Source organism: Macrobrachium nipponense, chromosome 39, assembly GCF_015104395.2.
Source record: "Macrobrachium nipponense isolate FS-2020 chromosome 39, ASM1510439v2, whole genome shotgun sequence".
Lineage (NCBI taxonomy): Eukaryota > Metazoa > Arthropoda > Malacostraca > Decapoda > Palaemonidae > Macrobrachium > Macrobrachium nipponense.
In genome coordinates this window covers 3,190,483-3,206,542 of record NC_061099.1, presented here as the reverse complement: position 1 = coordinate 3,206,542, position 16,060 = coordinate 3,190,483, and the positions used below count along the sequence as shown (strand labels likewise).

Below are 16,060 nucleotides of genomic sequence, written 5' to 3'. Positions count from 1 at the left end.
TGTCTCACTCTGGGCATTGTAGACATGGCTTGGGTATTTCAAACTAAGTCTTGCTCACAAGACTGAAATTTTCTGCAATTAGCTGGAATTACATGTCAATACTGCAACATGACTTGAAGCAGCATTCTAACTAATATGACATTTATTAAGTTTGGAATTTTAGCTCAAAAAAAGGGTTAAAAAAGTTAATGTGTTTCAGGATCAGTGCATGTCCTTTATTAGTCCATTTGGGCGAGCGAGCTGACAGCGATGCCATCTCTTCTTCTGGATGCCCTAACATTGCCTTCTCTACCACCACCTGATATGCCCATGGTTTCCACATCATTATTGGTGCCTATGTCTTTGACAGTGACCACTGTAGCAGTCATGCAGCCAACCGAGGTCTCGTCTTTCTTGTCAGCCATGACGCTGACTGAATCTGTGCTTTCAAATAACACACCTAAATTTTTGGCCTTCAGTCAAGCCCTCAATATCTAGTACTTCAGCTCCAGCATTTGCATTGTCTTGCCTTTGTCCTCTGTCTCTGTTCTACAGTAGAGAGCCATGTGTATAGCTCCTTACTGGATAAAGACCTGTGGTTCAATGTTTCCCCAAGACAAAACAGACTTTGTAAATGCATGTCCTTATCCAGCAAGAAGCCATAAGCACACCTCTCTAACTAGGAACAAAATAGAGGACAAAAGCACAATTAACAAGGCCAGTAGTGGATTGAAGTCATGACTGAAGGCCAAAACCTTTGGTATACCTGACTGAAGTTAAAGGCATAGGTTCAGTTATGTCATGGCTGGCAAGAAAAATGAGACCACAGTTAACTACATGACTGCAACAGTGGTCACAGTTAACAATGTAGGTATTGTTGATGAAGATATTGAAACCATGGGCCTATCATAAAGCAGTGGAGGAGGCACTGCTAGAGTAGCCACAAGAATAGATGGAGCTGCAGTTATTTCTCATCCTGTGGTGGGAGGTATTGTGGACATAAAACTTCAAACAATACATGCACTCTTAACTGGAGGAATGGGAGCAATTCTTAATGACAAAGAATTAGAGAAGGCTTCCCAAGAAGTTTCAGAAATGTCACCCTTTGGGCATAAAGATTGGTCTACAAACCAATCCATTCATATTCAAAAAGTCTGTTGTAGAGAACACTTGATTCCCCAAAACACAACAGGCAGTGTTCTCTGCAGCAGACTTACGTAATGTGCATGGACTGGGTTGTAGACCAATGGTATCCATTTGCCCAAAGGGTGACTTACAAGTCATTTTCCCAAACCTTTTGTGCAAGACTGTTCTCACTTTTTGTTAAGAAAGCTTCCATGTCCACAATGCCAACCCCGTCAATCCAAGAGCACCAAGGATAGGAAGCACATCTCAGCTGCCACTGTATAATTTCTTTTTGAGACTTGTTTATGCAAAAGTACCCATCTCTAGAAGATCAGCTTGCAACTTTTAAAATTAGTTTCCTGCTGCCTTATCATCCCAGTACCTTTGGGTCCATTCTGTATGTAATCACCACTTCCCCTTTGTTGGATTTCTTTAGAGCTGCGAATTCTTCGTTCCTGGGCTGTAATTTAGTCTTTTCAGGTGTCAATATTAGTTTAGTTTGTATCAATTACTGGATCATCTGCAGCTTCAATTCCCATGTCTACTCCAGCACTGCTTCCTTCACGACCTCCTGATAATCCCAAGATCCCCACCATTGTCACCAGTGCCTTCATCTTAGATAGCAACCACTGTAGCAGCTTCTGGTTATCTAAAAGATGTCGTCTCTTCTTCCTGCCCAGCCATGATATTGGCTGTATCCTTCCCTTCAGTTATGATTTGACTACTTCAGTTCCTGTGTTTGACACGCTTTCATCCTCTGCCTGTAATAAAATAGGGTAACAGTGTTCCCTTCAGCAGACATTCCTCGTGTCATGTCTTGGGTAACAGTGTTCTCTTCAACAGACATTCCTAGTGTGCGTGGATTGGTCTAGTTACCAATGTGTAGTATCATTTAAGCCCACAGGTCCAAAGGATTACTAAGCATCATCGTCTTAGGTACAGGAATAACACTGTTCCTGTACCTGCAGTCAAGAATGTAGTTTCTTGGGATGAAACTTTCATTTCCATGATTCCTCCCCTTAATCCAAGAGGTACCAGAGATAGCCAAAACTTCTGACTTTCATTTTATCTTCTGTTTAATCCTTGGCTCCTCAGAAGTCCCCATCTCTAGAAAATTGCCCTATCATCTTCTCCTGTGTTTGTGCTGTCCACAATCAAACCACCACCTTTGTTAGAGTTCCTGTGAGCAACTGATTCATTGTGCATGGACCATGTAGAGTACAGTAAGCTTCAAGTGTTTCAGGGTCAGTTTCGAGTACAGTAGTTACAAGTGTGTCAGGATATGATTATGTCTATTATTGATTCACCAGTGGATGAGTATACTACTGCTCCATTTATTCACTGTGTCTGTTGTGTTGTCATAGATTGGGATGTCTTTGAAGTTTAAAGTTTGTTAGATAAACCATTGCTTTACTGAGGGCTCCCTAAATTTTATTAAAGCTATTTATAACTAATGGGTTTGTAGGAAACAAATATTTTTTACAAATTCAGATATGTTCTTCATACTAACCCATGAAGGTGACAATGTCAGCGGTCAGGGCATGAACAGAAGAGGGTCTTTGTCAATCAAGATTAAGCTAATAAGGAACATAAGTTTTGATAAATTAAAACTTGCTTTTCATACTAACCCATTAATCATAATATGCAGTGGCCTCCTTTCTTCCCTTGGCTCACCACTCTTGAGGTTGAAACTGAAGACTAAACACCTTGAAGACCCATATGCCATATGGTTTGGGCCTTCCTCAGTTAGGATCTACAGAGTTGGTACAGCTGGAGGGCCATCTGCATGAAAGTAAATCTGTTTCTGATTAATGGTCTTGTAAGAAGCAAAGTATATTTTTACAAAACATGCTTTTCATACTAACCCAATAATTATGAACACCAAGTGGCCTCCTTTCTTTCCTCATTTTCCACTTTCAAGGCTGAGATGGTAGAGTGCTACATCAGAAGACTTAGTTAAGTGGCTTGGACATGAGTACTGAAGACCTCTGTCAATCAGGTTTTGTGATTGGAGAGATTGTAATGGTAGAATGCTAACTTGGAGGACTTTTGTTGGTAGTCTGGGCTTGAGCAGTAATGCCTTTGTCATTCAGGATCTAACATGATGATGTTATTGGAAATCCAATGTATGTTTAAATAAATTTAAACATGCTTTTCATATTAAACCATTAATCATAAGTCAAAGTGGTCTCCCTTCTCTCCTCCTGAGGTTGGAATGGAGGAAGAACATTTTTAGGACTAAGTCAGGTGGTCTGGGCATGAGCAGCAAGGGCCGCAATCAATCAGAATAAAACAAGTTGGTGCAAACTGAAAGCCGTATTAGTGGAGTACGCATTTGTGATTAAACCAAATTAAAAATTTCTATCTTTACCATACAGAGAACCCCTGCAAATTTAAAACAAGTGCAATATGTGAAAAAATTAACTCCAGAAGTTCCAAAATAAAATTACTGCACACTGGGCATATTAGGAATGTAGAGAATACGTAAAATGAATTTCAGCTTTAAACATAAAAAGAGAATCCATTATCTATTATTGTATTGTCTTTTTAAATTATTCCTAATAAATTTAATTCCTGATTTTTATTTTGATATTCCATGTGATAAATTTCAATCACATTTAGGGCCTAAGATTTTGTTGTGAGGTGGTAGGGTAATATAATCACTGATTGTTCCTACAAGGAATGCAGAAGGGTTTATAATTTAAACTACAAATTCATGATTGGTCATGATGGTCTGGACCCCAGTTATATTGACAGATTTAACTATATGTATACACACGAGCACAAATAGCAATCAGATTGCCAATGAGGTTTAAAACAGCATTACAATCATAGTGCTATTTGGAAATACTGTTCTTCAGCTTTACATTACTATGTAAAGCTGACTTAGTCCTAAAAATGTTCTTCCTCCATTCCAACCTCAGGAGGAGAGAAGGGAGACCACTTTGACTTATTAAAGCCCTTTGGTAGTAGGCAAGATGAAATCATGGAACCTCAGCACAATATGGATGCTAACATTATAAAACAAATGTTGCATCCAACTGCAAGGGCAAAGGTACTAAAGTCAATGGCAAAGTTCATTTATACTTCGTTTTTAAATTGGCCTGCAGCAATTTATATTGGGGTTAGGAAATGGTATAGCATTACAGTCCTAATACCAAAATTTCAAGCATATTATACAAAAATATCTAGGTGGAAGATATGTATATGAAAACTTGATCCTTACATGTACACAATTATATGAGCATGTATGTCTGACTACTTTAAAAGTTTCTACCATTTAGCCAAACACAAATTGCATACGACAAAATCTGAAGTTTTAAGAGTATTTGAAATACTTTTTAACAGTTATTAGGTTAGTTACGGTTTATGAACATTTATCATTAAGTCATGCAAATCATAATGCTACTTGAAATTGCAATCACTTCAAATGAGAGTTGTTCTGCCTAGTCTGCATTATTATTACCAAGTAATTTAACCATGACCAACTAAGTTTATTTATTTATGGGGTATCAGGCATTACATTATTATGGTCTAAAACAATTTCCTGATGATCTTTGACTGTGCCAACAACAGTCTGTGGTCTAGTTTACTCTAGACTGATTCCTTTGGTAAAGGATGGGCTAACAGCTTTTTTTATCAGAAGATAAATCTTGTTAGACCTATACCCAGAGAAGATGTGATCTTGTAAAGCCGTGTATGATGGAACATCCTGACTTTTTTTTTGAAAGCATTGAGCTTTATACTGTTGCAGATGAAATGACTTACAACCTTTGAATGAAGCACCTGCACTGTATGGCTCCCTTCATTAGGAAGTCTTCTTGAGCCGCAGCATAAGCAAACTCTTGTTTCTTTGGGTGATGATTTGCTGCAGTTGCACACACACCTTTTTGTATTTTTTATGAAAGTCTCACTTCTCTTCCAAGATGGTAAATTAACTGGAAAGCGATTGCTGTTCCATAGACTGAGGGACTCTGCTCCTAAGGTAATGGGTGCTTGGGGAAGCTCCGATGAAGCAAACCTTTGATTCTACTGAGGACATATTTTTTTTACTATCGTGGATCAGATCTCTTTGTCTATAGAGTCATATCTTTCTTCCATTCCCTCTAACCTTCAATGTAATTTTCTGGAATTGCATGCTTTTCATGTTTCTGCTTTATTTACAGTAATTTATTTACATAATGCTTGCCTTTTCTTTTTAATTAAATTCTTTTGTTAAAGGTAATTATTATCATCATCATCAATTGCTTCCTTCAGAAAACCAAATGTGATTCCTATTAATAGTATATTTTAAAGCCACTGGTGATTATTATTAGTTAATAAATACTTTTTTGTCAAAGTATGTATTTGCCCTCTAATGGGAAAATTTTCTATTAAGATTTGAAGTTTTAACTGCAAATTGTTTTGCTTTTGATAACTATTGTTGCAGTGTTGCTAGTATACAGAATCCAATCTACCAGTCCACCTCTCCTAGCCTTTGCTGTAATTCACTTTCGCACGAGTTTATTTTTTCATTGCTCTTATCTTCTCCCTTTGTCTCTAACCTAGCTGTTCATCACTCTCGTACTGCTTGCTTCTTCATTTTTCCTATGCATGTTTACTTATTCTTACTTATGTTTTGTTCCTGTTAATTTGTACAACTGTTAGTTTTAGTTGTACTACTTTATATTGAATGTTTTCTTTTTTGAGAACTTTATTCTATGCTGTTCCATTTGTTGTTATCTAGTCTTCATTTTATTCACTTTCTGTGCACAAATTACTTTTTTTCAGTTACAAACATTTACTGCTATTCACTGTCATGGTTCTCGCCTTTTCTCTTTTGTTTCTTTATATAATTACTTCATCTTTCTTAGATATTGTACTCCTATGGTTTCTTTCAAGAACTTTTTTCTGTATAGTTTATTTCATTGAAGGTTAAAAATCATTCATTCTGGCAATTTTAGAAAGCACAGGAAGATCCCAGTTTTAATCTTGAATTGTGGATCAAGAGTATCGAAATGCTATAAAAATAATTGTGGATTTTTTTTTATTTTGCATATCACTTATTTGTCACAATACCCTAAACAAAATTGTAAGCAGTGCACCAGACCCTGAACTCAAATTACTTAGCTATTATAATTAATTCTTAAATGAAGGTAGAAAACTAGGATAGAGAGTTTTAGGACATTGTACAAGGAGAGACTGACAGAGGAAGGCCCAGATGATGCCTCAAACTCCTCTTTCACAACCCTAAGCATATATCTCCTATTCTATCTTTCTCAATGATCCTCTGGCCAGAACTCTCAAGTTACAATAGATGCCTGCATTATTTTGACTGCCAGCTTTATGCAGTACACAATAAGGCAACATCAGAGTACCACTGTCTGATCTTTGAACTGATGGCTCTCATCTGACCGTAGTTTTTGATGAAAAAACTCACATTACCCCAACCTCTGTATGCAGGACACTTAACAGTGAAAACCAAGACTAAGAAACAAATCCTAAAGAAAATTTTGCAAGAACCTTTTAAAATTTTTAGTTAATGTCATCACTAAATTTTTTATGCACTGCAATTTATCAAGCAAGATAAAAAGATTGATTAAAAACAAACTGTAGACCTTCCCTATGAGTGTTGCAAGATGGTCTGGCTAAACTATTTTGATGATAACAACAACTAAGATAAAGCCAGCTTCTTCACAGTGGGTCATAATAAGAATTTCTAAAAATATGGTAAGAAACAAAATTACACCGTCAACCTGTGGACCATTGTATAACACCATAAGTAAAAAATGAGAATGGAAATTCTGTGACAATGCAGCATAACATCCTGATGACAGTATGGTAGAGCAGCTAAAAACAGAAGCAAAATATATATGATAATGGCTGGTTGCAGGATTATATTTTAAGTCTTGCCTCAAATAGAAAAGTAGGTGGTATATTCCTCTGCAGTCATATCATCCATCACCAATGTCACTATCCAGTCTTAGTAATTATTATAACAGACAGACTTTTGATAGTTAGCAGTACTTTTTCCTCATCCTGTTAAATTTATTTACGTTTATGGACAAAGAACTACTCTAACATAAAAGATAATACATTTTCTGTAAATACATTGTGCTAATCATATACACTCATGGGGAGGGGTTGCCAACACTCATCTGTGGCAAATTACTTTATGGGGATGCATTACAAATTGTTTTGTTATCCCTCACTGCAGAAATAGTCTGAAAAAAAAAAAACTTCATGGTCAAAGTACCTCTAAACCAGGCATGGGCAACTCATACAAAAATATATGAAACTGCTACAAAAAGTCAGCATGGATATTGACAATATTCTCTAAGACAGAGCATTACTACCACACTCATACACAGTATGATCAGTGTCATCACACAAATGAGATACCCCCTATTATAAAAAAACCTTGACTTAATTCTACCAATGACAGATTATAAAGCAAAATACATAAATTTGCAACCTAGACCACCTTAAAAATAAGATTCCTTTCCCAAAAAGGGACTCAAAAGCTCCACCACATATTCTAAGTCGTCTCCAAGTAAATGTGTACAAATTTCAAGTGTGAGCCACCTTGATCCTTGCATTATATTGGTACTATTACATTATATTGTTACTATTAAGGGGTTATAAAAATGAGAGCGACTTGCCATCCAGAAAATTATATGACCAGAGGGATGCTTTATGATTAGTCAATCACCACCACTTTCACTAATAATCAGTCAGCTAACCAGGTAATTAAATGTCTAAAAATCAAACTTCCTCCTGCTTGGACAAAACATTAAATTTGAACATGTACCCATTTTACTACCTACTTATGAAGAAATTATACATACCTAGATTATTATTAGAAAGTTACAATGGATCCAAACCTACGCAGGTGTGGGACTTGTTGCAATATTTTAACAAAGGAAAACTCTTCCTCAAATAAATTTTAGCATGTTTTCACAGTAGAACTGCGCAGAATATCTTATCTCATATTGTGAAAATGAAAAAGGTACAAAAATTTGCCAATTCTACAAATGCAACAGTAACAATAAAAAATTCCCTTACCTAGAAGATAAAATACTCCTTCCATAAATTTATCAAAACTGACATACACATTGAATAACCTTGGTTCTGCTTATGCCTCATGGGTATTAATGAAAGCTGGAATGATGAAAGAGATGACAAATTACAGTAAAGCAGATCTTAATATAGGAAATAACTTTAAAATACTCTGGAACACTTAATCGAATCTCAAAAGTCTATCTATCCACATCTTACTTATTTTCCCAGTGTTTGTAAGCACTCATAAGGGAAGGATCACTGATGGTTTGTCAACAGTGGTAAAAGTATACAAGCATTATATAAAACAAAAGCATCCCCCAATATCATGCATACTTCAACTTGTGTCTTATAAACACATTTACCTCAATGGCTATATCTTGTTCAAAACCTTACTTTACACTTATTACACAAGACAAAAATTATCCTCTAAACTTCATCACCCTTTCATTTGTCTTATAAACTTGAAAACAATATAGCTGAAATTAAATCTCCAGTAGAGTAAAATAAAAATTGACTAGGAGGCAATAACTACTTGTTTATGTATGCAAGGCGAGATCAACCTCTTACACAGGCAAAGCAAAAAAACCATTTTCCCCTCAAGTTTTATTTTTCCTTGCCTTCGGAAATTTTAAAGTCAAAAGATAATCTGAGGAGATTATATATATATATATATATATATATATATATATATCTATATATATCATATATATATAGATATATATATATTATATATATATATATATACTATATATATTATATATATTTATTAATTAGTTCATTTAAGTACCTTAACAGTATACTGTTCCTTTATTTTTGGTGTACATAGTAGTTAAATCATTGCTACCTACATTTTTTATGTTAAATACCTGGCCCCGTATACTTTTGATTTATGATAAGGCCACCACATATTTTCTGAAAATTACTGCTTAAGTTACATTTCAGTGTTAAATAAATTTGACCCCTAGATGCTCCTTTTCTTTCTTTTCTTGCATGGCTTTCCCTTTGATGTTTGAATGGTGCCCTGTACACTTTGGAAATAATTTACTTAAGTGGTTTTTTTTACAGTACAGTATAATTTTAGGCTTTCATCTCCCTCAAGATTTGTCTGTATTCTTGAGTGTAAGATTATATCTCGAATTCATACTACTAATGTCTAAATAGCATCTTCCACAGGCAAATTTAAATGAAGGACATTACATCTCTCTCGTTCTTCCTCTAAGTAGGTTACAAGTGGTTTTCATAGCAAGCAACTCAATGCAAGTACTCCTACCTAGAATAAGCATGAGTTTATCCACATTACTACAATACTCTTTATTCTTTGTGACCCTTTCCCTTTGTCACTCACAGGGCATTGCATCATGGTGAAAAGAAAAAATAAAAAACCTCCCTCAAACTCTTTTCTTAGATTTAGTATAATGCAGTTACTAAATTTTTGTCTTTCTGGAGATCTAACTTTCAAGTAATCTATAGCATTCCTCCTTGTATAACTACCAGCCGAGTAACTAATTATCAGCAGCTTGATGTAACTTGGCTCCCATCTTACACCTGTAGACATGTAAAACAGGAATTCAAATGGTTTTGTACAATTTGGTAACTTTAAAGCTCCAAGTTACACCTGCTTATTTTGGAGTATATGTGGTAAAATTTGCAAAAGGAACATAGTACAGTGTATTTAAATTTGAAAAATACATGATACAGTACTCCCTTTTAACTTTTTTATATGCATTACAATGGCATTAGCAGAGCTTTGGAAAATAATCCTTTCATTCACCGATGCATTTACTAAATATTGCTTTATGGAAAAAATTTTCAGCTCTTGTCCTGCTATTCTCAATATTAACAAACATCTACTTAATGTTAGTATTTTATTTATCAGCTTTTTTTCAAATGAAAACACAATTGTTGCCATATTTTGCATTGGTTCTCATTCTTACCTTTAATGCATGCCTTAGGAAAAAATATTTCCACTGTTTCATTTTTTTTAGTAACTACAGTATACATATTGCCTTTAATTTTTTTTAGCTCATCACATTAATAAGCTTGTCCCAAAATCTGAAAAAGTTACTAAATGGTCTGTAATGATAAAACCAAGACAAATACTGTAATAGCTTTTTGTTGGTGCACTCTGTAATCAATCAAGTGAATGTTCATTATAAAATTTATTTACATTGCATGCATTTCAATATTTTTTGTAGTTAGTGGGTTCAGGTTAAAATTCTCTACAGCATTACACCATATTTACCTCAATAATCACACATTTTTTGGCTTGTAGCTTTTATACATTTAGTGTACCTAATTTAAATTGGGCATTTTGTTACATTAATGTGCATTGTCCATAAATACTTTAGTAAAGTAGGTAAGTAAGAGTTGTATTTATTCTTACCACTTAAAATAAGTAAATTAGCTAAAACCCCTGTATATTGACTAATTGTATAATATTAATAAAACATTGTCACTGCTTGCAGATAAAAGTAATTTATTTTTTATATTGTCATTGTAGCTGTCACAGGCTGCATATATAAATCAGATTGCTGCAATATGCACAGTACTGTATATATCATTCCTCAGCTTCAAACAAAACATTCACTGTTGCAAAATATACCTAGGGTAACTTTACATAAAGTCGTAATGTCTAAATGGTGATTGATGTACGTGGAATTTTGTGCATGTAACACGTAATACATACAGAGTTTAGCATTCATTCAGCATTTACTTACAGGTGTGTTATGAATGTATTGCATATCAGCATTAGGTAGCACTGCATGATCCTATTTTTTATGGTCTATACGTAGTTATACACATTCTGGAAGTAATGAGTAATGTTCCATTAGTTGAAATTATGGAAAATTCTGATTTGCTAGTATGTACACTAATATGTAGGGAAAACTTGTGGATTACAATACAGTAATTTATTGCTCCTTAAAATAATTATTATAATGCAACATATTTGTTTCTTCTCAACACTACCCTACTACAGGTTCACCAGTATGGAAGCCTCGTGATACCTTCGCCCAGTCAGGTGGCAGCTCTAGTGGAGTAGGTGCAGGAGGTGCTGGCCAGCGAGGAGAGTCACTAACACTTCCTCGTGCAGGAAAATCCAGCGGGCGTGAGGATCACTTCCTGGTGTATGAAGAATATGGCGGAAACATATACATGAGTAGCAAAAAGGATTCAGGTTCTACCAGAACGTTACATTGTTGAGGCAATGCTGCCCCTGCCCTTCTCTGCTACTAACAGAGCTGCCTCTCAACTCACACTCTGTAACAGTACAGTACTACTAACTAAGCTGCTCACCACTAAAAGTCTGCTTGAACTTCCCTTAACACTAACAGCATCCTCCTGCTCACACCCACTATGAAGTCCTCCTCGCACGGAAATATTCATCCTCAGCATGTCACTGATTCCAGTTAGTTTTACGTTCATTTCTTGACCTTTTGTGATAGGATATAGGAAAAAAGCTTCAAGTAGCGAAAGAAAAAAGGATCTTAGTGTGATCCTGACGCCCTGTGTTTATTTGTGATCTCCCCTGATGAATATTCAGACATTCCATGGCGGTGATGTTTACCAAAGATACTTGTGTGACCACAACCAGTCATCGTTACTGTTAGTTCGAGAGACACTAAATATACACGTGGTTATATTACATTTTTTAGACTCCTGTAATAAGTACTGTAGAATAAAATAATTTCCAGTGGTGCTCATGCATTTACGACTGTATAGTGAAAAGGAAGTTTAAAATTCACCACAAAGACTACATTAGTTGCATTATTTTACAGTGTGTCATACTAGGATCTAGTACGCATGAATGTTTTCTTTGCTATTGGAACATGCTTTCCTGGATCCTAGAACTGTTTGATGCTTTGATTTAATCCTCTCCCCTACAATAAAATTGATGAATTGTAAAGTGATCACACGTCTAACCACCGCTCCAGCTTCAGTACAGATTTTAACCTTAGGTACAAGAAGATTAGATATTGAAGGATTATTTCTGCGGGTATGAAAAGTTTTCATTGTTGCTATTGAATTTGTTGCTTGTACATATTTTATGTGTAAGGCAATCAGAACCTAAAAAGGAGATTTGCTGTATGTTTAAGACAAGAATTTCTAGTTTGAAGAATTTAATTTACTAGGATAAAAGACAAAGATGCAGGTGAATGATGCTTAGAATAAACTGGTATCAACTTTGATAAAAAGTTATATAATGTTTTATACATATATACAGAAAATGTTAACCCATACCATCTTCCATCTACCATTGTTGCAGAATTGTGGAAAGAAAACAGATTCCAAGTCACATATGTGGCTCAATACTTTAATCTCATATCAAATATGGTGACTTTTATACAAACTTGTAGTACAGTATATGGAGTATTTTAAAAAAGCTAACTCAAAATATAATTTTTTTATATAATAACGCAAAGCTTTCAAATTTTTAAAGTCTGAACTTCAGTTATGAAACAATTCTTTATGTAGTCGAATGGTTCTTTGAACCGCAGAATTCAGTGAAATGGACCCGATAATAAATGATAATGGGGCATTGATGCTTATAATAATAAAAGGTAATGACAGCATTTGGTTCATTAGTCATGGCCCATCTGTTCTCTAGCCACAAATATCACCTTCCTCAGACAAATATTATTAAATATGAATGATGTAGACAAGTTTATATTTTTGGTGGAATGACATGTAGAAAAGAGTAACTCATAAAAGGATTCTCTAATGTTAAAGCACTGAATATATCTTTTCAAGAGTTTTGTTATATTGAAGTATAATTCATATCTTTTAAGATTTCATGAAAATGGACATTTCTCTTTATATGTGTATAGTTGTATAACACCTTTCATAGCTCTAACATTCAGTGCCAAATAATGTTGCTAGTCAATTCATAGTCAAATAAGCTTATTAGAGCAGTGTCAGCTCCAAATTATTCTTTAAATACATAATGTTTTGTGTTCTTGAAAGATAGATTGTAGCAAAAGTGGTTTTGTCTTGCTGATAAAAAGCATCTGCCAGGCATTCCTTTTGCAATAGCACCTATTTAATTTTGGATTCTCTTTGATTGCTTCAATGGCAAAATGGTGGACTCCTTGAGCAAGACGGTTGACGACAGTGACGTTAATCCACTCTAAAGAATTTATTTTGGTATCCTTGCTAATTGTTCATTACCAATTCAAGCACCATTGGTCTTAGTCTTTACGCTGTTTAAATGTAAAATTTCAACACTGACCCATTTCTCTTGGAAGCCATCCAATTCCCTCCCACTCCTTGAGTCTCCCTGTTACCATTTACTTCTGCTTTGAAATTCCAGGTGCTTTAGATCAACTGAAATTCCTTGCTGAATACCATTGCCCATCAGGAAAGATATTACTGAAATAGTTCCTATGCTCCAAACTACATTCCTCTGGCTTATTACGTAGAAAAAATGTTCACGTTGCTTTATCATTGTATAAAGATTATATTTCTTAATAATAAAGACAAATACTTCTTCAAATTTTCATTAATGGCCATGTAGAAAAACAAATTCAAAATTTTTCAGCCTTTGCTTTAAAAGTCTTGCAATAGTTTTTCAAGGCAACTTACTAATAAATTTGGGAACCTTTCAATTGTAGATAGATCTGTCAAAGGTGACCTCAGTGACATGTTGCAGGCAGTGTGGGAGGGTGTGCCCATTAATAATAAATTTTGCACTATGGCTATTAACAAGTACATTTCACATGCAGTACATCTGAGAAGATATTGCAGTGGTAAATATACTGAATCTTTCTTTAAAATAAAATAGTAAGTGCAGAACATTTTGAAGGCCACCCTCATCCATACTCCCCTCTTCACGTCAGGTTCATCACTGGAGTTTTAACTCCATCATATGCTCCATTCAGGAAGTAATAATAGCACTTTGTGCTGTCCATGACAGTTTTGCCCTCTTCATCATCAATGTAGTTTATTTTTTGAAGAAAGGACATTTCTAATTAAATATTAGAACTTCTTTATAAAGAAATGATTATATAGTAGAATAAATTATGTATGATAGAAGACATTCCAGGAGCATAGACAACAGTCTGAGGAGACTTTGTACGGCCATTTTATACTCTTCATAAAATAAAGATGATTCACTTTATACTGGTATAGGAGCAGGCAGTATATCCAATACGCTTTGTGTTTGCTTTTCTACATATATGTGGCTAGTAGCCACCCTCTTGGCACTCTCACATAGCTGCTGGCCCTGGCTTACCCAAGATGACATCAAGACATGCCATGGACACTACTTGCATAGTGTGATTGCCAGAAATAATTTACAATAATTAAAAGCTGTTGTTGATTTTCACTTGTTACATGTCTTGGTAACGATGGTGTACATTTCTTTTAGTGTTGTTTAGACGTTGTCTAAGTACATTCTACTGGTGAGTGTCCTTTTGACACGCATTTTCTGAAAATAATTCTGACAGACTGGCAGATGGCCACCCTTCTGTAGAGGCACGTACAATCATTATGTGTAGAGCTCCTGGAAACATTGTACTATACCTTGGCTGTCCTTTAAAATGGCTCAATTTCATAAGGTAGAGACATCGAATAGCATAGTATGGGGCCACCTGCCAATCTTCACTCATTGTGATGTCAAAGCTTCTCCTTTGTAGCAGCTTAGCTACATCACAGAAAAGTAAAAACTTTTTCCTTCATTTCAGCCCTCACTTTGCTGCCCTTTAATGAACATAGAATTAGGCTTCTTATGGCTTTCAATTTCTATCTCCTATTCTTGAACTGGTCTAAATTCTACCTATCAGAGTGTTCTAATAAACAAATTGTTCTAATAAACAAATCAAACCAAAAAATCTAGTGTCAGGTGTGTATATTTGTTGGTGATATTGAATATATTGTCAAAAGGGAAGTCTAAACTGAGCTTTGTTACAAGTTCAGGCCAATTTCTTTTTAATAGTGCACTTTGTTTTAATTTCATACCCAGACAGTGTTACTGCGAACAACCATCCAATGCACCATCCTATCAATCTGTGATTGATCGTTTATATGTCTTAATTTCGGTCATAGGTACCTCAAAATTTTACACAAAATTGTTCTTTGGTTTGGTCTCTGCAATTCCCCTTCATTATATTTAAAAATCTGACCCACATTCAGCATTTGCTTCCATTAGTAAGCCATGCCCATCCAATTCTCAATCCCTTACGATGTGCATACAGTTGTCTCAAAACAACTCCTTTTATTAATCATCTCAAGACATTCCCTGCATCAGTCAATATTAGTGTCTCACTCTAGCCCTCGCATCAGTCATTGTTCTAAGGTGCTCTAATCTATTGATTACAATAATTGCAGAGATACACAAGACTAGTATTTGGAGAAAACTAAGAAAATAGCTAACACCATTTCTGAATCTGACTCTTCAAATACAGTTTTGCTGTTCTTGTTCAATTTCAACTAATTTCCAAAATGATTTCATATGGGTTTATTTGGTTACAATTAACAAGTTTCAGTCCCAGTCTTAAAAAGATATAAGAACGTCTTCACTCCTGAACTATCGATCAATTCAACTGTTATGAGGTGTCCAATTCGTGCTCACTCTTTCAAGTTGCTTAGTACACCATGCTGCACTTTTCACTGATTGATGTTACCAAAATAACAAGTCCTCCTGTTCTTATTTATGTTTCTGATTCTGTTTTAGAATTTTGTTTCCAGAGTTACTATCTTTCATTTTATTTTTCCCTTCAAGAGAATCTCACATGGCATTTCCATCTTTTGTTCTCAAGATGACAGAAAGCTGAAGACAGCAACATCATGGGTACAACAGAAAATGCTTCTTTATTTTCTACCTTTGTTATGTCTGGTTCCTTAATTACAATAGAGACCAGTTTGGGACCCTGAATTATGTCAAACTTGAGCTTTTGTTGCCCTTGTGCATTAAGCTCAA

General features: G+C 35.1%; 1 protein-coding gene and 1 long non-coding RNA gene across 16 annotated transcripts in view; one reads left to right on the top strand and one right to left on the bottom strand.

Moving 5' to 3' along the window:
* LOC135210044 (uncharacterized) overlaps window positions 1-16,060 on the bottom strand; it is a 70,763-nt gene that overhangs the window by 4,143 nt on the left and 50,560 nt on the right. Inside the window, exons 4-6 of one of the 3 annotated variants that reach the window (XR_010313440.1) lie at window positions 10,863-11,265; window positions 8,149-8,244; window positions 2,733-2,902 (exon numbers count right to left, since the gene is read on the bottom strand). This is a non-coding gene — a long non-coding RNA (uncharacterized LOC135210044). Of the gene's footprint in view, window positions 1-2,732; window positions 2,903-6,190; window positions 7,308-8,148; window positions 8,245-10,862; window positions 11,266-16,060 lie in introns of those variants that run through there. The other 2 variants (XR_010313439.1, XR_010313441.1) reach the window with 2 other exon arrangements.
* The window catches only part of LOC135210038 (protein still life, isoform SIF type 1-like), a 457,406-nt gene that overhangs the window by 435,489 nt on the left and 5,857 nt on the right, over window positions 1-16,060 (top strand). For all 13 annotated transcript variants that reach the window (XM_064242819.1, XM_064242818.1, XM_064242811.1 and 10 more), the window contains one exon: window positions 11,123-11,320. In XM_064242819.1, coding sequence (XP_064098889.1) covers window positions 11,123-11,320 — 198 coding nt within the window. The remainder of the gene's footprint in view (window positions 1-11,122; window positions 11,321-16,060) is intronic.